The 22,306-nt window shown below is 35.1% G+C and overlaps 5 protein-coding genes and 1 non-coding gene across 8 annotated transcripts; 2 read left to right on the top strand and 4 right to left on the bottom strand.

Moving 5' to 3' along the window:
- Positions 1–958: 958 nt before the first annotated feature.
- EMB1513 (copper ion transmembrane transporter) lies at positions 959–2,288 on the bottom strand. The gene has a single exon (XM_012976611.2). It carries the CDS (start codon positions 2,174–2,176, stop codon positions 1,190–1,192), a length of 987 nt encoding a protein of 328 aa, XP_012832065.2. The 5' UTR covers positions 2,177–2,288; the 3' UTR covers positions 959–1,189.
- Positions 2,289–5,774: 3,486 nt separating this feature from the next.
- LOC105953001 (proteasome inhibitor-like protein) lies at positions 5,775–8,908 on the top strand. Its single transcript, XM_012976612.2, has 9 exons — positions 5,775–6,067; positions 6,234–6,405; positions 6,504–6,653; positions 6,850–6,927; positions 7,733–7,810; positions 7,925–7,956; positions 8,050–8,113; positions 8,220–8,297; positions 8,568–8,908. The coding sequence occupies exons 1-9, from the start codon at positions 5,893–5,895 to the stop codon at positions 8,641–8,643; spliced, it is 903 nt and encodes a 300-aa protein (XP_012832066.1). The 5' UTR covers positions 5,775–5,892; the 3' UTR covers positions 8,644–8,908.
- Positions 8,909–11,895: 2,987 nt separating this feature from the next.
- On the top strand, positions 11,896–13,767 carry LOC105952801 (hypothetical protein). Of its 2 annotated transcripts, none has more exons than XM_012976381.2 (7): positions 11,896–12,030; positions 12,202–12,480; positions 12,777–12,867; positions 12,981–13,126; positions 13,236–13,296; positions 13,381–13,436; positions 13,550–13,767. In XM_012976381.2, the coding sequence occupies exons 2-6, from the start codon at positions 12,361–12,363 to the stop codon at positions 13,395–13,397; spliced, it is 435 nt and encodes a 144-aa protein (XP_012831835.1). In that variant the 5' UTR covers positions 11,896–12,030; positions 12,202–12,360; the 3' UTR covers positions 13,398–13,436; positions 13,550–13,767. The 2 variants fall into 2 exon arrangements, with proteins under 2 accessions (XP_012831835.1, XP_012831834.1); XM_012976380.2 differs by having other exon boundaries at positions 12,966–13,126.
- A 929-nt stretch (positions 13,768–14,696) lies between these two features.
- On the bottom strand, positions 14,697–14,768 carry TRNAD-GUC (transfer RNA aspartic acid (anticodon GUC)). The gene has a single exon. It is a non-coding gene; the product is annotated as a tRNA-Asp (tRNA).
- Positions 14,769–14,849: 81 nt separating this feature from the next.
- LOC105953002 (rop guanine nucleotide exchange factor 7) lies at positions 14,850–17,825 on the bottom strand. The gene is made up of 7 exons (XM_012976614.2): positions 16,967–17,825; positions 16,770–16,886; positions 16,533–16,687; positions 16,366–16,440; positions 15,959–16,264; positions 15,525–15,887; positions 14,850–15,437 (listed from the first exon to the last, which is right to left on the bottom strand). Exons 1-7 carry the CDS (start codon positions 17,325–17,327, stop codon positions 15,054–15,056), a joined length of 1,761 nt encoding a protein of 586 aa, XP_012832068.2. The 5' UTR covers positions 17,328–17,825; the 3' UTR covers positions 14,850–15,053.
- Positions 17,826–19,741: 1,916 nt separating this feature from the next.
- Positions 19,742–21,001, bottom strand: LOC105953003 (Adenine nucleotide alpha hydrolases-like superfamily protein). Of its 2 annotated transcripts, none has more exons than XM_012976615.2 (4): positions 20,633–21,001; positions 20,394–20,503; positions 20,183–20,301; positions 19,742–20,055 (listed from the first exon to the last, which is right to left on the bottom strand). In XM_012976615.2, the coding sequence occupies exons 1-4, from the start codon at positions 20,805–20,807 to the stop codon at positions 19,965–19,967; spliced, it is 495 nt and encodes a 164-aa protein (XP_012832069.1). In that variant the 5' UTR covers positions 20,808–21,001; the 3' UTR covers positions 19,742–19,964. The 2 variants fall into 2 exon arrangements, with proteins under 2 accessions (XP_012832069.1, XP_088680212.1); XM_088824086.1 differs by having other exon boundaries at positions 19,903–20,092; positions 20,633–20,918.
- Between the last annotated feature and the right edge of the window lie 1,305 nt (positions 21,002–22,306).

The following is a 22,306-nucleotide window of genomic DNA, read 5'->3' as shown; positions in this document are numbered from 1 at the left end:
GATTTTTACCTGAACTCGTAAAATGGTGGCAATTTGCCCTAAATTTGCCGGAATTGTTCAATTTTTGCCGGAATTACACTCACATGAGATTTTTAAGGGTACAATTGTCAATTCAGATCAAACTATACCCTAGCCCCATTTCCCTCGATTTTGGCAGCAATTTCCCTAAAAAAGCGAAGGAAAAGGGGGCTAGGGTTAAGTTTGATAAATTGACAATTGTACCCTAAAAAATCTCATGTGTAGCGCATGTGAGTGTAATTCGGGCGCAAATTGAACAATTCCGGCAAATTTAGGGCACCGTGCCAACACCTTACGAGTTCATGTAAAACATTGTAAATGTTTTTAGTCCAGGGGTAATGTGCAAAAGGCACTATAGTTTGGGGGGCAAACTGCCATTTACCCTTTTTTACTGAAGGAAGATAGTGCATATAGAGAAAACATAAGTCTACTAATGCTTGGATTCTAAATAGAGCAAGTGAAGAAAACCGATCGTCCTGTATCGAATAGAAAATATTCGTAAGAAAAATTCAAAACTTTGAACGGGTTAGCGAAATATCATCCACTTCAAGTACGACTATCTAATACTTTCAATCTAAGTACACAATTAAGGTTGGCAACTCATCCCTCGTAAAATCTTCACAGTTTGGCTTTCGATGAACAAGATATTTATTATTTAATCATCCAAAACTCGTAAATTCTTTGATCCTGGAATACGAGACTTATTTCTTTCGATCCCCATATTATTAATCCCCTACCAAATCGTTCTCTCTCTCTCTTCTTTTTTACGAGTTGTAAAATATGCAATAACCATATTTTCCCACACGGGGGATCCAATAAGGATAATGGGTCGAGTTGACTTAAGCTCCAACACCATTAGTGGATACAATTCGTCAAATAGAAACATGATTAACCATAAGCACAAAAGGGAAAGGCAATCGACAATGCTAAATCGCTCGACTTTTAAGTAATCTTCAACACATATTATTTCATTTCACAGTGGCTTCAAATATACACTCGAAAAAACAGTATGCATATATATACTTAATTGACGAACGAAAGCAGTTTAACATGTACCTGACAATGTTCCTAATCTTCATCGAAAACGGCAGCAAACTAAAAATTTCCTAGTCATAAAATTGTACTATCCGGCCATAATTGCTCGATTACAACGTCATATGCATCATCATCCTCAGTCCAATTCAAACCCATAGCTTCCGTCGTTCCGCAAATTCATATCGAAAACTTTGGAATTTACGTTTTCTCCCTTCTTGTAACCATTGCTCCTCGAAAATTCTCCGGCATTAGTACCTGGCTTGGGGTTATTCTTATAGTTACTATTACGAAATCCTGTATCCTTAAAACTTGTTCCTTCTGAATCATTCAAATGTGTTTGCCTACTCGATTTCTTCGTAATCTTTCCCTTCGAATTCCCATTTTGACCTTCTTTTGAAACACCCTCCAATCTTGTGGGCACGAAATTTCGGCCTTTATTCGAAACCCTACGAGTGCTCGTAGAATTTTTGTCGTACCCGTTTCTTCGCAGACTTAATTCACCACCACTTTCAGCATTAGCTGAATCCTCTTCCAGGCTGAATTTCTTAAATTCTTCAGATTGATGAGAACTGTTTTCCAATTGTCCGTAGGGTTTAACGCTATGAACAACCCCTTTGGGGAAAAACCTAGCAGAGGGCAAACCGTTATCGTGCCTGAACAATTCCGGCCCGTCCCTTTCGGACCACAAATCAAGCCCGCCGGGCTTCTGAAACCGATCCGCCAGCACCTTCAGCTGCTCGTCGGCGCTCACGGAGAACAAATTCGGCGGCTTCTCGACTGTCTCCCAAGGCCGTTCGAGTTCGGAAACGGCGGCCTTGAGCTCGGCCCGTTTCCTCATTTCGTAGATTTGGCGTTCTCGGGCCAAACGGGCTTGGAGCAGCTGTTTAGATTTCTTAGCCTGCATTCTCTTCCACTGCCACTTCGATACACCGCCGGGGTAGGTTCTGGGCCCGCCGCCCATGCGAATCGCCGTCGATTTGCTGGGTGGGTTGAAGGAGAGCTGGGAGAATTTTCTGGTGAGCGATAGTGATTGGGCTGATATCGGGCAGCCCGACAGGCTTTTCGCCGATGAAAGGGATTGTTGGGTGGTTGAAATTGAGAGAGATATCTGCAGGATTGACATTGTATTTTGCAAAATTACAGAAACCTGTAAATCTGTGTGTGTGTGTGTGTGTGAAGATGAAGATGAAGAATTGTCGAAAAAAAATCTGGAAAGGAATGAGTTTGGGCTATGATTTTTTGTGATTGTTTAATCATGGGCTTTTTATTAATTTCAATTTCTAGGGTTTCTTCACATTTGGGTCAAGTAATCCGTTAAGCTTCTAACGGACTTTGGGCTGCTGCCGTTAATGGACCTGGATCCTAAATTTACCTTCAAAATTAAAATCTTTGATTTAAATGACGCAGTTAACAATGATTAATTAGTGATATTTTTAATTAACGCGTACTTAGAGAGAGACAGATCGACAAGGGCTCTGACCAGAAATTCTTAAACAAAAATTGACGCTGTTATTTCAAATAATTCACGCTGTCCCAAAACATAGTTTATTTGCTATGATGAGATGTAGCCTTGCTTATATTAATGATGAATTTATATTATATAGTCAACTTATATGAGCAGGTTAGTGTTAGAAGTTTGGCCTGTCTAACATGCACTTAACCCCATGCATGAATGTGGTTAATTAGTAATTACAGTGAGCTGTAAGCCTGTAAAATTATTCACACGTACTTACATTGACTTTATATAAAAAATACAGGTGGACTTTTAGTAGTCTTACATATATATCTTGGTACCTTTTTTGTATATATATATAACAAATTGTAATTAACAATAATTATAAATTAGTCGTCTCTATGCACTGCAAATGGCGGAGCAAAGGGGGGAAGGGGGAACGGGTTGACTAGCGCAAGCGGCATTAAGCATGTGCATATTGAAATGTTGTAATTATAACTTAATAATTGTTAGTAGTGTTCAATAGATAATATATGATTAATTCGATTATTAATTAATTCATTCATAAACAATTTAATTTAATTATATTATTGTCTGGCAGACCAAATTAAAACATCTAGAAATGGCCGGTTTAATTATGTTTTATGGAAATGCAGATCTAAAAATGTTATGCTGGATTCTTGTTTGTATGTACGCTAGCTTGAAAACATCAAATAATAATATATTCAACCAATTACATACTTAGTAATATGAAATCCTGTTTCAAAGGCTTCAATTAGATACTAATTCCTGTTTCAAATGCTTCAATTAGAGAAAATAATTATAGTCCTCATTAATTAATTATACTCCCTCTGTTCCACAATAATTATCTCTTTTTAAAAATATTTTTGTTCCATATTATCTGTCACTTTAGATTTCCAATATTGCATTAGACGCATTTTTCCTGTTTTAACCTTATTAATGAAACTCTATTTATTAATTTTCTGTTATAAATCATTAAGTATTAAAGGTTGTTTTAGTCATTTTTATATGATTTTTCTAAAATCAAGATATATTTATTGAGTTTTTTAATCTTTGTGAAAAGTGACAATTATTTAGAAACAGAGGGAGTAATTTCGATTGCCCGGTAATAGACAGCTGTTTGACAGTGGCGGCTCCAGTTTCTAACGTACGAACTCCGATCCACCGGAGGAGGAAATTGTTATTTAATTTAGGCTTAATTTCACTTTGCACCCTTGAAATATACCATTTTGGCACTTTGCACCCTCGAAAAATAATAATAGCACTTTGCACCCTCAAAACACAATAAATCATTCACAATGCACCCTCAATTGAATAATAAAAGCAATTTTATTTTTCATTGGTGTTTTTCTTTTTGGGGTACAAAATAAAAAAAAAAATTGTTGTTTTCTTGAACCTCAAACCTAATTTCGAGCGGACAAAGTGCGAAAAAATAAAAATTACACCGGATTATTTAAAAAAAACTACATTATCTTACAAAAGAAAAATAAAAAAAATAATCTTTTATCACTAAATTATTCGATTGTGGATCTTTTCTGTCACTGTTTGTAAAATATTAGGTGAAAATATTTGGAAGAAAAAATAATTTTCAGATAACTTGATAACGTAATAGCTGAATGATTTTTTTTTCGTAAAATATTTTATTTTGATAAAACAATATAATTTTTAAATATGTTGATGGAATGTATTTTTATTTTTGAACTTTATAGTTTCAAAATGATTGATGAATAAAAAAAATATTTGACATTTGGCATTCTAAAAAAATATCACTACAAATATTAAATTATATTTTTTAGCTTTAAAAAATCATTTGGGGTGCATTATGCATGATTTATTGTATTTCGAGGGTGCAAAGTGCTATTAATTTATTTCGAGGGTGCATAGTGCCAAAATGGTATATTTCAAGGGTGCAAAGTGGAATTAAGCCTTTAATTTACCCACTTTGTTCCCTTGATTGTTTACCTAATTAGACTTTTTACCAATCCCACGTGCATGGCCTTTAATTTAATCCCTCAAAACCTTAACTTTGTCTTTAAATTATTCAAGAAATTAACCCTAACAAATTAATAGGAACTTTCCATCAAATTCGCTTATCAAGCAAACCTCCTCTGTATGTATGTATATATAGTATATATATACGAACCCAAAATCCAACATTAGTACTAATTCTTATACACATTAGTAATCTAATATGGCTAGAATATTTCTTGTTTGGTGCTTGCTAATTTTGGTGAACGCCCATTTGATTATTGTAGCAGAAGATCTTCTAGAATTCCCTAATAATACGGCCCGCAAACTGGCCGGGAAGCAAGATCCTCACAGCAAGAGTACTACAACATCAAGCCCGAGCCCGAGTCCATCAGAGCAATCTCTTGAAGTGCATGAAAATGGAGCTGCTGTTGCAGAAGAAACGGTGATGGAGAAGAGCGGCCACCACAACCACCACCACAGTTCGATTCGTAAATCAGTTGTCGGCGGCGGAGTGATTCTTGGTGTTTTAGCCGCCGTCTTTGTGGTGGCGGTTCTCTGCTACATTCGGGCCACCGGAAGGAAATACGTGGAGCCATATTCCCCTACAGCAACACCCATTCGAGGAAGAAATAATAAAGAATTCAGTTCTACTTTAGATCCATGACAGTTGGTTTATAAAGAAAATGTGTTTTTTTTTTTTTAAATAAGTAGTTAAGAAATATTCATTTCAAGTACATAAAATTTGTGCTAGTAGAAGAAGACCCTTCTTTTTGAGTAGCGAAGTGTTGATCAAAATACTTAACTCTTCATTACAAGATTGTGTTATGGAGATAAGTCACTTGAGGAATCCCCATCAGTTGAAGAGATGAATCGATCGAGAATACGTTGCTAAAAAACGATGAAGGAGTCGCTACACGATGTTGAATGACCACCTGAACTAAAAGATTAGGATGTTAATAAAATGTATAATTTAATATTAATTACTAGAATGCACGATTCTATTGTGATCTTGTTCTTGTTTTGTTATACTAGTTATGTATTTTTATTTTTTTTAATTTAAAGTTATATAATGAGTAAACTGAATAGGCCCAAAAGCAACTCCTAGATCTTCAAATTAAAAATAATTGGGCTTTTCAGTAAGGAAGGAACTACTCGGCCTAACCCGCATTAGGCTTATGTCATAATGCGTAAATCACTAAATCTTATAATAAAAATTAAAATATGGTTTTAGTATTTTTTACCAATATATTTATTTTTGATATTTATCCCTAGAATTCGTCTTTTTATTTTTATTATTTTATAGTAATATATATAATAATTTATCTCTCAGACTTGAAGAAGAAGAAAAAGGGGTTTTAGCAAGCGGACAGACTGAGCAAGGAATTTCCAAAATCATGGCGACCGAACAGTCGATTTTGGCCGTGATACGGGCGGCGCGACCTTCATTCCGGAACCGCCACGACAAAGCGGCGTTCGCCGTTCACTCCGCGTTTGTTGCCGCCGGTTATGTTCTTCACGCTACCGGCTCTTCTGCTTTCGCCGACGATGTTCTCTCGTCCTCCTCGACCGGTAAAATTTCCAACACCTTACTAATAACAGATTCGCATGTTTTGTACATGAAATTTGCCTTTTCTGTTTCCGATTATCTTATCGCGTGAAATATTGGACATGATTTTGTGTATTTTGAAACGGATACAGCTGTTTTTAATTTTCTATTTTTATCGATTTTGGGTAGATGAAGTGGGGATGGACGGTTGGAACGAATTTGAAGATAATTATGCATTCCTGTACTCTTATCCTGACAAAAATTCAAAGAAAGTGCTGGTGAAGTGTCTCGTAATGAACGAAATATTGCTTGTTGATGCTTTGAGGAATGGTGATTTGGAGTCTCTACATCTCGAAATCGAGTGAGTTAAATAAATAAAACAGACATTCAGCTTTCCTTGTTTGCTTTTTGTAAATGGGATTATCGATATGGTTGAGTAATTTTTCTCTTGGTTTGTAGGGTTGAAGAACATGTTGAAGATAAACCGGAGACAAGTTATGCTTCGCAGTTCAAGAATTTGGGTAAGCTGGTAACGGATGTTAATAGACAGATTTTGGATAAACTGAGTGCTGCTTCGACCTCGAAGAAGTCTTCAAGTCAACCCTCGAGGTACTTTATTTATATCTGTTTTGTAGTTAATTGTTTTATTGAATCTACAGTGAAATATTGGCGATTTCCACGTGTACCATTACGTGTAGTACTGAAAAACTCCGATTGAATTAAATATGGCTGGAAGGGATCACTGTTATTATTCCCTTCTGTGTTTTATATCCCTTTTTAAGTTGATTAGCTATGTGATTTGCAGTTCTGCGACAAATTTAAGAGAAGATAGGCCAAGACTTGGCGTCGATAACCCTGAAAATCCATATACTCCAGCTCCTGGGTAAGTTTTCTCAGTAACACTTGATTAGATTCTTGCTGGTCTGAAGCTGTTGTTTAGTACGGGAATCTCCTTTTTGTTGGATTTACTACTGTTAAGTTTGCTGTGACGCTTCAATTTTCACGTTGCCTACACTCGTAAAATATGGTACTAATTGATTTTTGTTTCAAGAAGTGTTCGGTCTCTCTGAGACCTTATTTAGGTGCCACCTGTAAAACTATCAAACTAGGGTTTAATTTACTACAAAGCGACATATATCTTCTTTAACTACTTAAAATATAATCTACGTTCTCTTTATACAAGTGGTGTTTTAATTTATTTTTTTGTTGAATAAGGGCATTCAATACTTACTTGGCAAAAATTACTGCATAAAGTTGGTTCATATATCATAAGGTCTAAAATTTAACAATTTATGTAGGCACTTGTGATGGTTGCATCTTTGTTAATAAATCGCAATCAATGACTGTGACACTTTTACTTTCACGTTGTCAAATGTCAATACTCAATATAGCATTGCATTAAATATTTTGTTGATTTAGTGTTGCTATTATGTCAAATAGTTTTAGGACTTTTAATATTAACTTGTCGATTTTAGGAATTACTGCAACTCTACAATATATTGAATGATCACCACGTCTTAAAATTGTGTCAATTGAGGTGCTACCTTAGACTATGCTCACGGGCCGACACATATATATGATATTAACTAAATTTTCTTCGAATATGGGATATTGGTATTGAGTTTTGAATTTATCTCTCTCCCCTTTTTTTATATATATATATTTTTTTAAATTTCTATGCAATGTAGATATGTTGTTCCTCTGGTACCTGGTTTTGGTGGCAGTGATCTCTTTCCTGGGCCTGGAGCTGGAATGTATCCTACCAGGTGACATAACTTTCTTAAATTATCATTTACAAATAGAGTTGCAACACCCCATTTTAGATCAACCTATTTGGTATTTGTGCATTCGTTGATGATTTCGTTTTTAACTTTTCGCAGGGGTGATTTTGGCGGTGGAAGCATGCTAGTGGGTCTGTATCTTATATCTCTGTAGGAATATCCGATTTGATAAATACTTAATTTAATCAGTCATATAAAAGTCGTATCATTTGCTTGCATTCCAGGTCCTAACAATCCAATTTTCTTCGGAGGTGGAGCTCCTGAACCTGGCTTGCCTGGAGGTCTACAGTGAGTCCCTCCCCTCTCCTGTCTATGTGTCAGCATATTTATGTTTATGCTTATGTTTATGGGTATGGGTATTTCTGTCTGGTTTCTGATTTATCTTGTGATTCAGGGGTGTGCCACCTGGCGCTCGATTTGATCCATATGGACCTCCTGGAGTACCTGGTTTCGAACCGGGTCGATTTGTGAGGTAATTTATCAGTTACATATTATTGTTTTATTGGTCTCTCATTTTTTTCATTTAATATATGTCCTTAATTTTTGGCCTCGCTCTTCTTACATATGAACGAATTCATTACTCAGTAGTTTCTATTCATGAACATAGTATTAACAACTTAGATACCGTTGTGTCAATACGTTCAAAAAAGAACAAGTAGATTAATACGCTACGCTTACTTGACTCGTTTAATTGTTTTCGCTTTTATTTATTGTGACGTGTTGGTATGTTAAAAATGTGCAGAAATCCACGGAGGCCTGGGCAAGGAGGACCGCATCCAGATTTGCACCACTTTCACGGCGACGCTGATTTCATATAGAGAAACTGACCCTCTTTAGAGAGAATCTTATTGCTACCTTGCTTTTGGTGTTCTGCTCGTTTCTTGATCAACGGATGCAGGGAGAGTGTATAAATAAATGTGTTTTTTTTCTCGTTTCTTTTTGTTAGAGTTTGTGGACTTATTTACAAAATAATAGTTTAGTACTTCTGCACCTAACTTTGTTGCACTGGTTAGCAAATTTGTTTCCGTTTATTAACAGTAAGCTTCGTATAAAGGCTATTATTCGTCTTAGACTTATTTCAAATTAATGTGTTAATGTTTGTATATTAGGTATAAAATCATTTTTCATTTATATTTCGACAATTTTAGTGTTAGATCTAATACAGGAAACCGATATTTTAGTAACTACATAATTAGAAAGTTGGTAGAGAAAAAAGTGAACGTAATTCAAATTGGTTCGATAAAAGTAACCGAAGAGAATATGACGAAAAATGTAGGGATTGTGCTTGTAAATAATTTAGTATAAGATTCAAATCGAGCCCACGGAAACATGGAAGAATAGATCATTCTATTTGGAAGCTTCCAGTCAGAAAAGGCCAAGTTGTTCTAGAGAAAGGCCTGCTTTCTAGAATTAAAAGAAGAGTCAAAGACCTGTAGACCAATTACCTTCTGATCTATGATATAAATATAGTAGTTCTGGTAATCTCTGCACACCACTTGTAACATACGTAAATCGATCAAATTTAGAAAAATATCTAAAACACAAAACAAACGATAAATCCTATGGAATTGTTTAAGCTCCATCGGTACTTGGTTCTGCTTTTGTTTATACTATGTTGTGCTGCTGTTCTAGAACAAGGCATTTGGGCTGAAGCTACTCGGCCGCTTCCGCTTTTACCTAAACAAAGTAAGCAATGCTCTCTCTCTCTCTCTCTCTCTCTCTCTCTCTCTCTCTCTCTCTCTCTCTCTCTCTCTCTCTCTCTCTCTCTCTCTCTCTCTCTCTCTCTCTCTCTCTCTCTCTCTCTCTCTCTCTCTCTCTCTCTCTAAAATTGAAGTGACAATGGAAACAGGTTATTCGAAGATATTTGCAAGTCTTGGGGTGGTTTGCAAATGCTGTGATGGGGAGGAATCATCATCATGCACTACTACTTCTTTGGATGGTTCTTGCTCCTACAAACTCTACTGCCAATCATGGAAGTTCGATTAATAACACGTTTTTTTCCGATTCATCCCTCGCAACATATATATGTTCTTGAATTTCTATAGAGTAGAAGAAATATTTTTTAATTGCTTTTTTGGATAATATATATGTATAGATATATCAGTATATGTATATGTATGTATATACACTGCAGTGAATTTTACTTGGTCAAAAGCCAATAATAATAAAGATTTTTGGTGACACATTAGTGTAACAATTATTAACAAATATTGGGCCAATAGTTATATGGGCCATCCCAATTAAATCTATTTTTTATTACAAACCCAATTAAATCTACTTTTTTTTATGTGGCTCAAAAAGGGCCCAATATGTAAATTGTGATATACTTCGTCCACTACTTTAAGATGATATATAATTTCTATACATTTTATTTGGTAGATGAATTTTCTTAGCATTATTAAATTTCATGAATATAAAAAGCAAAACCTGCAAAAGATTAACATTAAATAAAACAAAAACATGTCCACATCTCATAATGTATGTTTATCTTATCACAATTCACAACATACATCAGCACGCCTCAAATGCTGGGGCCCCCAGAAATAGGATTAGCTCTTTTAATAATAATATCTAATACAATAAAGACTATAATAGTATAATTATTCATATCCTAAGAAGAAAAAAAAAAAAAACAATTATTATAATAAAGAAGATAGAGACAGAGCATGTGGATCAACATTGGGTGGACACGCGTCCTTCATGCGGCGACTCTCAGTTGTCTTAAACCAACTTTTTCAAACTGCCAAACAAACAGCCCCTATACTTTTCTCCTTTTTTTTTTTTTGTTCTGGATCATGTTGATGTATAGAAGGGCCCCTCAACATAAATACCTCAAATTATTTATTTTAATTATATGTTTATTGATTTTTATTTATTTTAGAAAATAGTAAAGCAAAATTCAATCTCACAAAAAGTGTCTAACGTGCATTATCAATTGTTCATATCTGTGTAGCCTAACAAGGCATTGAATATTCCAAAAGGTTATCCAAACACTGTTTTTTTTTTTATCGGTGGTCAAAATTCATTAAAGACTAAAAACTTTGTCTTTTATCAACTTGTCATAAATACTATATAATAAAATAAAATTAGAGTCACACTCGAATTAAATTAGAAATTTTTGGAACACATCAATAAATTATGAGCTTGAGATATTGGGCCATAAATAAAATTAAATAATTTAATGATTTTTATTTTTTTATCAGATCTCGCGACGTCGAGTTAAAACAGTTCCCTAGAAGTCAAGATAAGTCACGATATCATAACTTTGGCTGATCGATCGAAATTATTGTAGATACCGAACATCAAACATAATACGATAATTTAATTTATCGTGGCTAATCTGGCCAACCAAACAGGCCTAAGAAGGTAAGAAATAATAATATATCTTCATAAAATATAAATAAAATAAAATAAAAATACTTGCACCAAAAGGCGAAATCCCTCGCCCCCAGGGCCCCCATCCCTTGACCCGACAAGGATTGATGGAGGAATGTAAATCATGGTAACTCAACGGCCCGTTAAGGTAGCGGACCCGGACCTGGTGCCCACAAGGAACCAACTCATTGGAGTTGAAATTCCCACACTGCGGCTGCCAGGATTCGATCCTAGGACCTTGCACCAACTTACCACCTCCGGAACCAGTTGAGCTACACCCATGCGGGTATAAAATAAAAATACTTGGCACAATAAAGGAGGGATCACACAAAATTAAATTGAAATTCTATCCAAAACAAATAAAGTGTAACAAAAGAAAAGAAAGTCAAAGACAAGGGTTTCTGTGGGGGAGAGAGTGACACTACTAAAAAAAGAGAGAAAACAAGGGGCAAAAGAATCGTTATTATCCACTCAACGATACACGTGGCGGTAAAAGGTTGGGAGTTGCATGAGTGGGTCCCACATCCTACTTCCACGTGGCACCTAGTTGTTATATATTTATGACAGGTGGGATTGGAGACCGTATGTATTGAGCAAATAACGCCGAGTAACCGAAACTGAAAAACTAAATCCAAAACAGAAAAAAAAAGTAAAATTAATCCAAAACGAGAAATCGTGGGCCATAAATAAATATAAATAATTAAATAAATATAAATAAATAAATACATATATAGAATAGAAAAAAGAAGATTCACAATTAAATAAATAAAAATTTCTCTTTTACCAGACGATAGAGTTTCTCTCCCTCTTGCCCTTTTTCTCTGTTTGATGTAATCCCTTTTGTCTCTGTCTCTTGCTCTTGCGTACATTTATTTATTTTTTATATATATAATCAGAGAGATTAATTATTATTTACGTGTATTGCTCTGTTTTTATTTTTATTTTTATTTAATTTATGTTTTGAATTTCGCTTTTGGAATCCGATTTCGCTTTTTCTTCAGAGGGGTTGTGTCTGTTTGTGGGGAAAAGATTCGCGGCGGTTACGTTTATTTTGACGGTGGAATTTGTATATATATATACAAGGGGTCCGGTTCTCCTCCTCTCATTCTTAATTATACATTTCAAGATTCTAGAGAGAGAAAGTTAAGAGAGAGAGAGAAATGGAAGAAGGAAAGAAATCTGGTTCTTCACTTGCTGCTGATCTTTTTGGGGAAAAGGATTCTTCGTCGGCTCTTTCATCTGCTGAGGTTTTTGATTCCATTTTTGCCCCTCCTCCTAAGGTAATCAAAATCACATCTTTTTTTTTTTTTTTTTTCTGAAATGAAATCTCTGTTTTACCATTTGTTTAGCTGTATTTTGTTGATAACTGACATCAATGTGTGTGTGTTTATTAATTGTAACATATAAGAAATAAATTCTTTTGTTAAATGTAATTTTGGTATAAATTTATTTATTTGTTTTCAAGATATGCAGTTTATTATTCCGCCATTCAAGATCACATCAATTCTGCATTTGATTAATGTAAATCTTCATATATGTTATGTTTAATGTTTCTAAAAAATGTTTCTTGTCCTAGGGTTTGGGATGGGAGTTGTTGCATTTGTCCGAAACCGAGAAGAAAAGTAGCCATGGAAATCCAGCTTGGAGTCCAAAGAATGGAGTTTCAGGTAGTAGATTGAATTCATCGTAATCGATTTTCGTGATATTCGATAGAAAGAAAAAAAAATATTATTTATGCAAGTGTAGATTAACCGCTAATTTACAGACGGCAATACCGTAGGCGGTGAAGGAGCGAAGAACACGACAAGCAAGGACAATAGTTCGTATTACCAGGAGGAAAAAGCGCAACCGTTTAATTACGACTCTTCCATTTTCTACGGTGGTCAAGATTTTTACTCTCCACCACACAACCCCGAATCCACTACCGTGAGTAGTTTCTCGATAAGGGAGTTTTTTTTTTTATATATTTAATTTGATTTAATTATCTTATAGTTCGAATTTAATGACGCGTTGAATGTATACGTGTTACATTTAGTTCAATAAAGATGCGGTGGAAGATGACCCGGGCAGTGCTTCGAGAGGCAACTGGTGGCAGGGTATATGCTTTTATCATTCGATAACTAATGTGTTTTTACATAATCGAAAAATTTGTATTAATTAATAATTATTATTATTTGCAGGATCCCTTTACTACTAGAGCTCGGTATGCGTTGTGAATCGAAATATACTTATCTAGGTATTTTTATAACCGAATTTATCTTCAAATTGCAAATGATTTATTTCATAGAATCTTGAACTTTGATAATGTGTTACTAATTTTTTAATTTGTAATTTGTTTTTTTATTGCAGGAAAATATATATATAAATGTAGGATAGGAAGCAGCATGAGTTTTATTTTATCCTACACTCTGTAATAGGGGAAAGTAGTTGAGAACTGGGATTGTGTTATAGTTTTATACAAAATCCCCCTTTGTCTTTTTTTTTGCTATCCTTTTATGTAACTGCAGCTAGTTAAACTTTGTGTCTTTTGTTATATGGAACATATATAATATAGATTTGAATGTTTATGGTGTTTGTTTATTATTTATTGGGTAAATTACGGCCGAGTACCTCCTCTAAAATAAGGCAAAATTATGAAAAAGAACTCCGTGTTTGGGTAATTATAAACATCCGGTCAATTATGAATCTTCTTACATCATTTTTTTATGTGTAAAATTTAGTGGAATATTATAGATTATGTGAAATATGCTCCAGTTTGTACTTATTTTACCCGGTTCGAGCTCCACATTTTGAAACAAGATGTGTCTCTTATGCTTATAAATATCGTATTGTGGTGCATCGGAAACTGCATTTATGCATACGAAACGGGATCTAGAAGATTCTGTTGAATTTGACACCACAAGAGTGGACGTGTAAAAAGATACATAGTTAACAGGATGGTTGTAATTACTCAAAGATAAGGGGTATTTTCGTAATTTAAGCTTATTTATTTTGAGGATAATAGTCAATTCAAGAAACATTATCTAGGTCAAGTGAATTCGACACAATTTGTTTGTTGTGTGATTTGTTGGAGACCACAGAAAATTGAAAGAATAATAGACAGAGGATAAGAGTGGAATATTACTTGGTTGAAGAATGTCACTGTTGTGAACAGGCTTTTATTTGAGGGTTGTTCTGTTTTATCAGAAATGGAATTCAGTTGGAATGTAACTGTCAAAAATTCAGTTGTTTTCTGGGAAATTGTAACTTGTTTATGTTTCTTTGTCTGAACTAGATTATTAACGGTTGTGAATAAACTATAAAGATTATGATAAGGAAGTAGCTCACTATAGGCAGACAATCTTGAAAAGGGAATATTCTTTTTTTTCTGCCAGTATTGTAGCAAAAAAAATTCCTTCTGGTAAGAGAGAAGATTAGTGCTGGTTAATTACCAACTAAGTGTTGTATTTGTCAGCCAGATTTACTATTTAAAAATTTAAAAACAAATGGTTAAAAACGCCGTTGCCGGGGATCGAACCCGGGTCACCCGCGTGACAGGCGGGAATACTTACCACTATACTACAACGACTTGATGTTAATGACTTGGATTATTCGTTATAAATTACAGGTTATCTGACATTTCATATTATTTCTCTATATTTTCATCAACTTTCTTCACAATATGGTGTTTAATATTTTTCATATATCAAATTTGAACATGCATTCTTTATTACAAAGCCTCTCATCTCATTACATCTTCAAACAATATAATAAAAACTAGACACATCACAGCTCTCACCACCTTCAAATACTCTTCCTGCATGTGCATGAAATAAAATAAACACACACAAAAATAATCCCTTTTGCTCATTCATCAACTAATACCGTGTTTCGAAAATGAATCGGATCTTCCGATATCGCCCCTCCCTTTTCCATCAATACTCAAATAATCGGTCAAAATCCTTTTCACGCCAATTCCACGAAGAGGAAGTTTGCTGCTCTCGATATACGGTGACTTATCCACCTCAGCATGACCAATCAACTGCGAAGGCGAGAACAATCTAGGACTCGTAAAAGCTGCCTTGTACTGAGTCACGTTTTTATGACTAATCACACCAACCATTGATATCGACACGAGCTGATCCGAATTCTTCGACAAGTCATCCACGTAAATCAGGTCATCGATTCGTGCCACAATATTGAAAGCCAGGCTCTCCAGTACTCTCGAGTATCCCTCCAATATTGATTTCCCAACATCCTTACCAAAAAAAAAACGTGTTTTTAGTTTAATACAAAAAAATTCAAGAAAGACTAAGAATTCGAAAAGGATCGATTATATTAAAACCTTGTTGCATTGAATTTTGCTCGTGTCTAAAGTGGTTTGCGGTAAACCGGGAAAACGCTGCTTCAAGCAGAGTAGCAGGGTTTCTGCTCTGCATGCTAATAGTTCTCGTTTGTCTGCATCGATAACCAAATCTTTAACAATTTCCCACGATGACTTTGAATTGGATCTTTGTGTGGTGTAATGATTTAATGGTTTCGAGTTCGTTTTTCGTCTCCACACGTGAATTGTTGCCTCCACTCGATTGGCTATCTCTAAAGCATGATGCTCGGATGACAAATCGAGACAGTCGAGCAAACATTCGGGAGAATATTGGTCCGAATTAATGTAACGGTGGATAAGATCTCCCAAACTTGCTTTTCCATTCTGCAAGAAGAAAAAAAAATTATTATTTAATATAAGAAAAAGTTGAATATGTACTTTAATTTAATAAATACCTTTGGTAGAGCTTCTAAATACGATTCGGGTATATCCATATCCGCTAAAGCTGCATTGTTGATAGCCATTGCAGCTTTAAGGATTTGGTTCGTGGAATCCCGCCTGTGTTGGAGCATCTTTCTTGCATTTTCGGTGAGTCCGCCAGGTGGCACCCGAGGAATCGGAAGCCACCATTTGTCTACTTGACGTGGTAGAATCTTCCGGAAGGATGACGAAGATCCCGATCCAGATCCATCACCTTCTGGAGTTAATATCCCCTGCTCTACATACCAAAACTCCGAACTTTCGAAACTGTCCAATATTTCCTATACGAAAATAGGGCCAAAAACGAGAAAATCACTACAAAAATTATAAGTGCAGCCAAACGAAGAAGAAATTAGTATATATATACATATATATGTCTTACGAGTAACATGTTGTCTAATTTGCATAATGCAGGGAGATTACTGTAAAGATCCGATCGGGGTCGCGAAGTCATAACCTAAATCAAGAATCGATTAAACGATAAGACTAATACTATGATTGATTAAATCGACTATTACATCTCAATCGTTAAATAAGATATGTACCGACCTCGAGTTTGGTTCCATCGGGGAATGTCTGCCAAGACGGTATCAACTCGACAATGTGATCACTAACACAGAGAAGCCATTCCATTTCTCTTCGCCACATTGACTTTTTATCGGGTTTCAGTGGCTCTAGTCTCCAAATTTGTCCGAAAAGTGTAGCTAATATCGAATTAAACGCAAAAATCATAAATAAACGAAGTTTATACAACCACGGTTAGGAATCGGAAGAAGTAATTATTACCGCAGAGATTGGTAATGGCGTTTGATATAGCTAGAGCAGTGCAAACTCCATTGCCACAACCAGACATATCTTCACCGAGCAGCAATTTTGCGAATCTTTCTTTCATCATCTCATTTTCTGTCAATTAAAAACACAAATAAATACCTGTAAATTAAACCCAAATACTATATTAATTAGTTAAACAAGAATTTTTTCACCTTGTAATGTGTCGGAATGGGATTTCTCCGTTTGTTGATCAGAAAGCTCGGAGGTGCTGCAATGTGGGGAAGATGAAACATCGGAGGACAAGAAATCAGAAATAGAACTGGTTTCTGCAGTGTCTTCGTCAATGGCGAGATTCAGTTGGTTCAACAGTGGTGTGGCCATTTCTGGGTGGGGGGAATTGGGTGAAGGGCAGTAGTAGAGAGAGTTATTTACGACCATGCCATCGAAACGAAACCTCGTACTGGAGGAAGAAGAAGAAGAAACCCTGTTGGGGAATTTGGATTTGTTTTTCAAGAAGTTGACGGATTTTGAGACCCAAAAGGGAAATGAAGAAGAAGAAGGGTTTGGTTCCATGAGTTTCCAAGTAGTTCGGATTCAACCATGTTTGGTTCTGCCAATGGTCAATAAAAACAACAGGGAATTGAAGTAAAATGTGAGTGGAAATTGCAATAATTGCTTCCAAGATAGTAATTGCTCTCAGGCACTACTGGAGTGCAAGAATGATGCCTGAATGTGTGTTTGTGTGTGTGTGTGTGTGTGTGTGAGAGAGAGAGAGAGAGAAAGCTCTAGAGAGAGAAAGGGAGAGTTATGATGATATAAGCACAAGATTCACGAGGAGATCGACAAAGAATATAGGCAATGAGGCTCAAGAATTTAGGCGCCTTCAAACTATGGCTACTTTGCTTTGTTGGGCTTTCCTTCAACAACAAAAAAGGTGAAGGTGGGACCCACACACACACACACAGACATACACAATATAATGTGAATGAATGGTCCCTGTAAATGACAAGGGAAGCTTCTATAGTATGCAGCAATGAAAGCTTGTAACAATAGTAGAGCCAAAAGAGAGGATCGGAGGACAAGTACAGTGAAGATGAAGTTTTTGTGTTTTGGATTAATGGTACTGTTAAGTGTATATTTTTTGTATATTTTTACACTTTATCGTATCTTTTTATTTGATCTTTTGGTGTGATTTAACGATAATTGGTGCTTAAAAAGTTGATTTATGGAATTCTAGGTACAAATTGATGAATTGGAAAAGTTTGGGGTCAAAACTGCAATTTTGAAGAACATATGGGCCAAAAGTGAAATAATCCAAAATCTGAAGGAATTGGCACGGCACGGCCGTCCCAAATTTACACCTAAAAATGGCACGGCCGTGCCAAATGCTGAATTTGGGCAGAAGGTTCGGCGATTCTCGCGCGGCCGTGCGAGAATTGCACTGATTTTCGCGCGGCCGTGCCAAATCACGCTGGACACAATTTTGGACTTTTAAACACACAAGGAAACCTAGAATCATCTACCAAGTTGGGACATCTATTTAAGCCCAAACCAAGCACGAATCAAAGGACTTTTTGACACAACCTTGGAGCGAGAGGAGCGAGAGAACGAAGAATCGAAGACGGAGAATTGACAACTCTTCATCATAATTCTTCTTTCACCTATCTTTTCTTAATCTATGACTTTTATTACTTTTATTATGTTTTTCGTTATGAGTAGCTAAGTTTTTAATCTAGGATTTTGTTGGAACCATATGTGGGGATTGTGAACCCGTTTTCTTGAGATTATGCAATTATGATTTTATGATTATTTCTTCTACTTGATATGATTGTTAGTGCATGAACTTGATCAATTTATGTGTTTTATTTGTGATTATTGGAATTGACTCGACAGAGCTATTTTGATAATTAGACGGTAAGTAGAAGAACCTTCGAGTAGTTTTCACCGGATGAGTGTGTCAATTGCATGTGGTGTCGTAGACATACAGATATCACCTTAGGTAGCCATTTACGAGACTTGTTAGTTAATGCTTTATTCGTAATTTGTTTGCATAGACATATAGTGAACCGTTTATGAATAATAGACTCATAATACACGCGACAGCGGGTTATGAGTAAATTAGTGTCTCGGGTTAATAATCATGAATCATATATTTCATAATTGAGGGGTTTTGGGTGAGCAATTCTTGCATAGGGGGAAGATAAAATCCTAGGTCCGTTTTTATTGATATTTTCTCGTGTTTATTTGCTAAATTACCGAAGCTTAGGCCATATAAAATATAAACATTAGTTTTTGCTAATGGCCCAAACTTCTGAGTTTTAAACAACTGTAATGGGCTGTCCACTGTTGGCAAAAACCGGAGTTGACCCAATTTACACTACAAAAGTAACAAGGGCAAAGCCCATTTGTCTTGTTCAATATCCTGATTATTCTCTTTTATTTTATTATTATTATTTTTATCTTTTCAAAATAATTATTATAATTAATACTTTTTTTTTTTTTGATAAGTTAATAATTAATACTTTGATTATCACTATTACTTGATTATGAATTCCAAATACAATTACAATAATAATATAAAAATACACCAACTACACTCAAAACATATCCAACCAAATGAGATATTTATAAGAAAGATATTTTATTAAGAACAATAATGCAAGACTTGGTAGGATAAATTATCGGGATAATTACACTTTCATCCCTTCAATTCGCACAAATTTCACATTTCATCCACCATGTTCAAAAAAAAACACATTTTGGTCCCTCAGGTTTCATTAATTTAACATTTTTGATCATTTCCATTATCTTAATGTTTGTCTGTTAGTTAAGTCAGTGATGGGCACATGTTGATTCCGTTAGTTTTAATGAAAAATTAACAAAAGGACTAAAAGTGTGATGAATTTTTAAAATATGATGGTCTAAATGTGTTTTTTATGAACACGAAAGACCGGATGTGAAATCTGTTCAAACTTAAGGGATGAAACTTTATTTTCCCACAAATTATCTGCATACCTCAGGCCTTCTCTGAAATTCAGATTGGTCAGAAAATATACACTCGAATTAAATGTTGCAACACCAAATATTTATGAATACAGTACCAAACATCTGATCAGACATTTATTACAAATCATGCAGAGAGAGAGAGGGGGGGGGGGCAAATCTGCAATTTATTAAAAGCTGGATGGAGACGAGGAGTAATTTTGAGGATCAATTCTTGTGAAAATCTGGGTCCTTAACTATGGTTACTGGGCAGTTTGCACTTGTCATCACGTAGTTAGTCACACTCCCCAAGATTATCCTACATAAATATATATATATATATATATCACCATCATCTAATTAATTACTACTTCATAGAATAAAAAAATATTTTGGGATATTTATTTTATTTAAAAATAATAAAAATAATAATAAAAAATATATACCTCTTAATGGATGAGAGGCCCCTGCTACCCATAACCAGAGAATCCAGCTTCAAATCTTCAACAGCTTCACAAAGCTTCTCTCTCGCATCTCCCCAGTACAATTTCGTCACCACTGTTATCTGTTTAATCACCATTTTTTTTTATTCAAATTGCATTCGAAAAACATTATTAAATACGAAATTTAAAAAAAAAATTGGATTTCAACGAAAACCTCTTTCTGCCTAGCAGCAGTGTCGAGGATGTCGAGAACTTCAATATCGATCGGAACTTCGTACTTCTTCATCACCTCCGGCTCACGAAACTCCACCAGTGGAATTAGGGCTGCAATTGGAAACCAAATTATTCAAAATCGGAATAGAAAATCCCCAAATTGATCGATTTAGAAAAAAAAAAAAAAAGCATCAGATCGGAATCCCTAAAAAATCACGAAAAAAGGAATTGTAAACATACGAGAACCGGATTTCGACCAGAGTTTGCTGCGGGATTCGTCGTGGGAGCTGGATTTGATGTGTAGAATATAGAAAGTGTCGCCTGAATCAGCTAAATTGTCGATTGACCACCGCAGCGCCGCTCTACTGCTCTTGGAGAAATCCATCGCCACCCCGATCTTCCTATCTTTCGCCATTTTTATGTTTTTTTATTTTATGTTTCTTCTTCCTTTCTGTTTTGTTTTATAGGGAAAAAAGCATGAGTTGTTGCGTGAGGAAATTGAAAGCAAAAAACAGAGCTGATCTGTTTAAGTTTGAACGAAATGTGATTTTAGTTTTGGATTATTCTATTCCTAATTTTACTTTAACCAATAAATTCGAACAAATTATATTCCTGTTTTTATTAACTCCATTTTAATTGTAATTGTTAGAATTTATTTCGTGCAGATATAAATTATTTGTGTCAGATTCAGTTTTTTGTTACTGTTGCGTGAAGTGTTGCAACAGTTCGTGAAACAGTTTGTAAAAACAGAAATAAACGAGACACAAATTTAATGTGGTTCGGATACAACTGTACCCTACATCCACGGGGACCTGCAAATAAAATTTACTAATTTTTAGTTTTACGAATACAATAATAGGACTTAATCAAAATACAAAGACTCCCTCTTTGTTGACGCCGTTCTTGTATACTACGCTGAATTATAGATCTTCAATTTGCAGCACGTCCCTTGCTCCGCACGGTTGAACTCCCTTCAACGCTGAATCCCTCAGTCGGCGGATCGATCTCCTCCCGAGATCTGTTTAAGCCCCTCTCCCGAAGAACCGATCTTCTTTTTATATAGAAGAAGCAAACTTGTGATACTCCTTGAATCTTGGTGTCTTCACCACAAAGCCTTGAAGCCGGTATATTTTCTATGAAAATCACGTATCACGATAGAGCAATAAAAACGAGAGAAAATAATATTTTCTATGTGAATTTTTCGCTCGATAAAAATAACTCCGGAAGAGCAACAAAGAAAAGAAAAGAGAAAAATATTTTGTTTCTCCAAAAAAACGCAGCACGGTAATGTGTCTTTGCTTCTCCTTTATAAGCCTGATAAAGAATCCTACAAAAGACCAACATCAAAAAAAAACGTATCAGGCTTATTAGGAATAAACCATATCAAAAGATATTAAGTCCTAATCAAACACTAATTTCCAAAAGAATTTGTATTCTATTGAAATACAAATTCTGTATAAATCAAAATAGCTACTTAATAAATATATAAACCAATTAATGACAATTTAGCAAACCAAAACTTGGAAAATAAATATATTCTTCCCTTTTATCATGATACACGGCTGTGTCTATTCTCAAGGAAGAAAAACTTTCTTTCCAAGTCATATGGTATTAAAGAATCCCAAATTCTTAGAATTCTCCATGGTTTCTCTTAAGTAGAATCTAACTAGATTCTAACAGTAATAGTAATAATAATGAGGTTTTTCCTTTACATGGTGGAAGTAAATTGGGTTGTAAGTTGTAAGTTGTGACACTGTCGCCATTAAGATAATTATATTATTATTAGTGATTAGTGATTAGTGATTAGTGATTAGTGATAATTACGCATGCTTGATTTATTTTTAAGGGTTTTAATATTAAATATCGGGTCACAATGTATTCGTGATCGAATCTATGTTTAATGTCTTTTGTTGC

This window comes from Erythranthe guttata, chromosome 10 (genome assembly GCF_056151865.1).
Source record: "Erythranthe guttata isolate IM_541 chromosome 10, IM_541, whole genome shotgun sequence".
NCBI classification, from domain to species: Eukaryota; Viridiplantae; Streptophyta; class Magnoliopsida; order Lamiales; family Phrymaceae; genus Erythranthe; species Erythranthe guttata.
Note: the sequence above shows the minus strand (reverse complement) of the source record. Positions and strands in the feature narration are given on the sequence as shown.

Coding starts and splice junctions, on each gene's coding strand:
- EMB1513 (XM_012976611.2), bottom strand. CDS start 2,176: ATGTCAATCCTGCAGATATCTCTCTCAATTTCAACCACCCAACAATCC.
- LOC105953003 (XM_012976615.2), bottom strand. CDS start 20,807: ATGGCGAAAGATAGGAAGATCGGGGTGGCGATGGATTTCTCCAAGAGC. Junction 20,504..20,632: donor CTGGTCGAAATCCGGTTCTC/GTATGTTTACAA, acceptor TTCCAATTGCAG/CCCTAATTCCACTGGTGGAG. Junction 20,056..20,182: donor GGCCTCTCATCCATTAAGAG/GTATATATTTTT, acceptor ATATTTATGTAG/GATAATCTTGGGGAGTGTGA.
- LOC105953002 (XM_012976614.2), bottom strand. CDS start 17,327: ATGGAACCAAACCCTTCTTCTTCTTCATTTCCCTTTTGGGTCTCAAAA. Junction 16,441..16,532: donor CCGATGGAACCAAACTCGAG/GTCGGTACATAT, acceptor TTCTTGATTTAG/GTTATGACTTCGCGACCCCG. Junction 15,438..15,524: donor GCAAAATTCAATGCAACAAG/GTTTTAATATAA, acceptor TTTTTTGGTAAG/GATGTTGGGAAATCAATATT.
- LOC105952801 (XM_012976380.2), top strand. CDS start 12,361: ATGGAAGAAGGAAAGAAATCTGGTTCTTCACTTGCTGCTGATCTTTTT. Junction 12,868..12,965: donor TCCAAAGAATGGAGTTTCAG/GTAGTAGATTGA, acceptor GCTAATTTACAG/ACGGCAATACCGTAGGCGGT. Junction 13,127..13,235: donor ACAACCCCGAATCCACTACC/GTGAGTAGTTTC, acceptor TGTTACATTTAG/TTCAATAAAGATGCGGTGGA.
- LOC105953001 (XM_012976612.2), top strand. CDS start 5,893: ATGGCGACCGAACAGTCGATTTTGGCCGTGATACGGGCGGCGCGACCT. Junction 6,406..6,503: donor TCTCTACATCTCGAAATCGA/GTGAGTTAAATA, acceptor CTTGGTTTGTAG/GGTTGAAGAACATGTTGAAG. Junction 6,654..6,849: donor TCTTCAAGTCAACCCTCGAG/GTACTTTATTTA, acceptor TGTGATTTGCAG/TTCTGCGACAAATTTAAGAG.